The sequence below is a fragment of the Silene latifolia genome, chromosome 7 (assembly GCF_048544455.1).
Source record: "Silene latifolia isolate original U9 population chromosome 7, ASM4854445v1, whole genome shotgun sequence".
Taxonomy (NCBI): Eukaryota; Viridiplantae; Streptophyta; class Magnoliopsida; order Caryophyllales; family Caryophyllaceae; genus Silene; species Silene latifolia.
In genome coordinates, this window is record NC_133532.1 from 7,921,017 (window position 1) to 7,926,248 (window position 5,232).

The 5,232-nt window shown below is 45.4% G+C and overlaps 1 protein-coding gene across 1 annotated transcript; it reads right to left on the reverse strand.

Moving 5' to 3' along the window:
• Window positions 1–999: 999 nt before the first annotated feature.
• Window positions 1,000–4,589, reverse strand: LOC141589667 (uncharacterized). The gene is made up of 2 exons (XM_074410299.1): window positions 2,820–4,589; window positions 1,000–1,650 (listed from the first exon to the last, which is right to left on the reverse strand). Exons 1-2 carry the CDS (start codon window positions 4,587–4,589, stop codon window positions 1,000–1,002), a joined length of 2,421 nt encoding a protein of 806 aa, XP_074266400.1.
• Between the last annotated feature and the right edge of the window lie 643 nt (window positions 4,590–5,232).

Genomic DNA, 5,232 nt, shown 5'->3' on the forward strand with positions numbered 1-5,232 from the left:
TAAGAGCAAGTCACTTATTATAAACAAATAAGAGATTTTTGCATATGCACTATTTACCTAAACCATTCCCGTATTTGCCTAGGTGGTTTAGATGTCGCTTTGACCAATATCAATTATAAACAAATTGTGTTTCTTTCTTCAAGTATTTTCTGATTTGGTTTTATAACTGATAGAATACAATCCCTTGATTAGGGTTGTTAGTATATTAGCATATATATAGAATAATTACATTGAGTTAGCTAGCTATAATCAAGGCAACAAACATATTACAATAGTAACAAATAAGCTAAATATATGATATACAAAGATATCGACATATTGACTAATACACCCCTGCAGTCGGAGCGGGAGCGGAGCAAACGCTGAGGCTGGATCGAAAACGAGTAAATAGGTGCTTGGGAAGGCCCTTAGTAAATATGTCCGCATATTGATATTCGGCAAGTACATGTAAGACTTTGACGATGCCAAGGCGGGCCTTTTCTCGAACAAAATGAATGTCAATCTCGATATGTTTAGTTCGCTGATGTTGAACCGGGTTGCCGGATAAGTAGACCGCAGATACGTTATCACAATAAATGAGGCTAGCTCGTGAAACAGGAACGTGAAGTTCAAATAATAAATTACGGAGCCAGCATGTCTCGGCAACGGCATTTGCAACACCCCGATATTCGGCTTCCGCGCTAGGTTTGGATATAGTCGGTTGGCGTTTGGAAGATCAAGAGACCAAATTATTACCAAGAAAAACACAATAGCCGGAAGTGGATCGTCGTGAGTCAGGACAATCCGCCCAATCAGCATCAGAATAAGCAGTGAGTGTATGAGAGGCGGATTTGGTTATAGTAAAGCCATGATCAATTGTTCCTCTAACATATCGTAAAATTCGCTTAAGGAACTGATAGTGTGGCTCACGAGGGGCGTGCATGAATAAACATACCTGTTGAACGGCGTATGCAATATCGGGCCTAGTAATCGTGAGATATTGAATCCGGCTAGGTTGCGTTACAAGGACGAATCCGCAATAAGAGGACCAGCCGAGGATGAGAGCTTGGCCCCTGATTCAACAGGGGTAGATACGGGGTTACAAGAGCCCATGTTAGCGCGCGTCAAAATGTCCCGAGCATACTGCGTTTGGGAGAGAAACAAACCGCTGCCTGTGCGCTGGACTTGTATCCCGAGGAAATGGTTTAGCTTCCCAAGATCTGTCATAGCAAACTCAGAAGAAAAAGCAGAAATAATTTGACGAAGAAGATGAGCACTGGATGCTGTTAAAACAATATCATCAACATATATTAACAAATAAGCCATGTGAGCACCATTCTTATAAATAAAGAGTGACTGATCGCAGGTGCTGCTCGTGAAACCCCGAGTTTTAATAAATGTCGCAAAGCGATGATACCAAGCCCGAGAGGCTTGCTTTAAACCATACAAAGACTTTCGAAGACGACAAACGTGATTAAGTGCAGCGGGGTCAACAAAACCGGGTGGCTGGTGCATAAACACCGTCTCAACAAGGTCACCGTGTAAAAAAGCATTCTTGACATCCAATTGATGGATGGGCCAAGAGCGAGAAGTAGCGAGACTAATCACAGTATGAATGGTGGTTGGCTTCACCACGGGACTAAAAGTTTCGTCACAATCAATACCGACATGCTGACATTTTCCATTAACGACAAGGCGAGCCTTTTAGCGTTGTAACGACCCATCAGATTTATATTGTGACGGAACAACCAAAGGCACCGAATGACAGGAGCATTGTGAGGGCGCGACACCAATTCCCATGTTTTATTGTCAATTAAAGCACGATATTCATCAGTCATGGCGGCATGCCAGTTCGGGTCATGAAGGGCTAGTTTGGGTGATTTTGGAAGTGGGGAAATGGCGGGTGTAGAAGTAGCAGCGAGGGAAGTAGGGATTTTGGGTTTAAAAATATCGTGCATAGCGCGGGTGTGCATAGTATGTGCACGAGGTGGTGGGAGTGGTGGTGGTGGTGGAGGGGAGCTGGTGTTTGTGTTAGGGGACGGGGTAGGGGAAGGCTGGGTCAAGGCAGGTGAAGCAGGAGAGAGCGAGGAGGCAGGGGATTAGGGTTGGCGCGGTGAGGGAGGGTCGGTATTGGGAGTTGGGTCAGGGGGAGGGGTGGTCTGGGCGAGGTCGTAGAGGACAGAAGGGGGGAGGTGGCTGGTGGAGGGGTCGAGGAAGGGATTGGTGGTCGAGTTGGAGGAAGGAGATGAAGCAAATGAGAAGACTGATTCATCAAAGGTGACATGACGGGATATGATAAGCTTACCACTCGCTAAATCGTAACATTTGTAACCACAAAACTCTTGTGGGTAGCCAATATAGACACACTTGGTGGACCGGGGGGGCAAGTTTATGAGGTCGTTTGGAAGACAGATTGGGGTAGCAAGCGCACCCAAAGACGCGGAGGTGAGAGTAGGACGGAGTTTTGAGAAAGAGAGCGGAAGTGGGAGACCGGAATTGAAGGATTTTGGTGGGCAGAATATTGTGTAAATGGACAGCCGTATGTAAGGCATCAACCCAGAATTCGGGAGGAGTGGACGAATGGTGTAGTAGTGCAAGGCTGATTTCATTTATTCGACGGAGCATACGTTCGGCCTTTCCATTTTCGGAAGAGGTTTGGGGCATGAGAAACGAAAAATGAGACCATTATTATTGGCAAATTTCCGAAATTCATTGTTGTCAAATTCGCGGCCTAAGTCACATTGAAAAGCTTTAATAGAGCGGTGAAATTGTGTAGTGACATAGTTACGGAAATTTAAAAATTTAGTGAATGTTTCGGATTTGAATTTTAGAGGATATACCCATACAAATTGGGTGAAATTGTCTATGAAAATGAGATAGTATTTATAACCGGCTTTGCTCGTGATAGGTGACGTCCACAAGTCATTATGAATGATATCGAACGGAGCTAAAGTATTTGAATTTGAATCATAAAAAGGCAATCGACGATGTTTGCTAATCTGACAAGAATGGCATAAAGAGTTATCGGACTTTTTATTACAATCGATGCTAGACTGAGACTTAAGCAAATTTAAAATATTGGCACCCGGATGACCAAGACGAGAATGCCAGACATCAGACGAAAAGGCAACGAGGTTCGGGCTGGGCTCGGAGGACTTCGTGGTGGACTCGGCTGACACAGGGTAAAGGTCATCGTCACTGTTGCTCCTCAGAATCAGATTCCCATTCGCTAAATCCTTCACAGAAAAACTACGCGGGTCAAATTCGACGGAAACATTATTTTCTTTTGTAAATTGGCGAACGGAAATAAGGTTTTTAATTATATTTGGGGTATACAAAACATTGTGCAGGTGAAGGGTCCTATTTGGGTTTGTTAAGGTAGTATGGCCGGACCCATGAACTGGAATACGAGCACCATTACCGACATAAATTGACTTAATCGTACTAGAATTGAGTGGAAATTTAAACGTACCTGCATCCGCACTCAAATGGGACGATGCACCGGTGTCCATGTAAAATGGACTCTGATGAACGGATTGCAGTTGAAGAGCCGCAAAAGCTTGTGCTAAATCAGTGGGCTGCTGCTGCTGCTGTCCATCGTCAGAGACGATGTGAGCCTGCCCAAAACCGAAGCCTGGCCTACGAGAATTTCCGCGAGCAGAGGTAACCCGAGGAGACTGAGCAGGAGCGGGCCATGGCTGCCAGGGAGCATTCCACCCCAGATAGGTTGGATATGGGAAGGGAGGAGGCGTCCATGGCCATGCCGGCATAGGGCCCCACGGCGAGGCTGACATAACAGGAGCAGAGGGAGTCGAATTTGAATTCTTCGAATGATGACGGGAACCCCCGCCAGTTGAACCACCCTTATTATTCCCACACTTACCATTATGGCGCTTGGTGTTGCGAGAAGACGGGGCAGCTTCATCCCAGGCGCGAGGTTCACTGGTTGGAGCAGATGGCGCAACCAAGGCAGTGGATTCTTCACGACTCGACTGGCGGTGATTCTCAAGTTCAATCATGCTACACACCGTCTCAAAATTGGGCATTGTTTGATTGATATACGCAGCAACCGTGTCATACTCCTTAGGCAGACCACGAACCAACTGAAGAACCAAGCGCTGATCGCTAATTGCAGCCCCGACGTCTTTCAATTGCCCCGACAACCCACGGAGTCGTTGACAGTAGGCATCGAAAGAGGGAAATTTCCCGAGTTTGAGAGTGTGGAATTCATTCTCAAGACTTGCAGCACGGGCACCTTTGTTATTAAGAAAAATATCATTGACTCGATTCCAGGCCTCTTGTGCAGTGGAGTCGGGTTCAAGAATACGTGGCAACAAATCATCAGACATGGTGCCGTAAATCCATTGTAAAACGTGGGCATCAATTTCGTACCAGGCGTCATACAATGGATCGGTCTTAGCAGGGGAAGGCGTGTCGTCGATGTGATTGAGGACCTTGTATCCGCGACCATGGAGCGTAAATAGATTTACCCATGACGCATACGAGACCTTGGCACCGTCTAACACACAGACTTTGTTCTGTATGTTAGTGACGGTGTAAACTGTATGAAGAGATGGCTTTTGAGAAGTCGAATTTTCGTCGTCCACCATTGTTGCGAGAGGCTAGGAGGAGACGAAGGGTCGACGATTTTACCAGGGGCAAAACTAGGAGGCAGAAGGATCGGAAAATCAACCTGATACCATGATAGAATACAATCCCTTGATTAGGGTTGTTAGTATATTAGCATATATATAGAATAATTACATTGAGTTAGCTAGCTATAATCAAGGCAACAAACAGATTACAATAGTAACAAATAAGCTAAATATATGCTATACAAAGATATTTGTGGACAATGGGCCCATGAGGGCGCTTGGGAAGAACAAGCGTTTGCATTTGTGGAGTCGCCACCAATTTTTATGGGAAATTGGAACCGTTCGAATACCTCGTGTCATGTCAAGACACAAAGTAGTGACATGAACACTAAGCAATCGTTACCCTTAGCATTCTATGTCTAAAATGACTCTCGTGGATACCAATGAACACGGATGTTCACAGAGATCTGGAGGAAGGGGTGAGGGTACGTATTAGGAAGCTCTTTTGATCGAACACCTAATCCCGCCCGCCTCGATAGCGGCCTCTACTAATGATTAGGGAAGTTATTCGTACTCGATATATCGTCGATTATATGCATGCAATGCAACATCCAAGTTTTGATCCTAGCATGTGAGAATTAGACTAAGTCGGTGAACA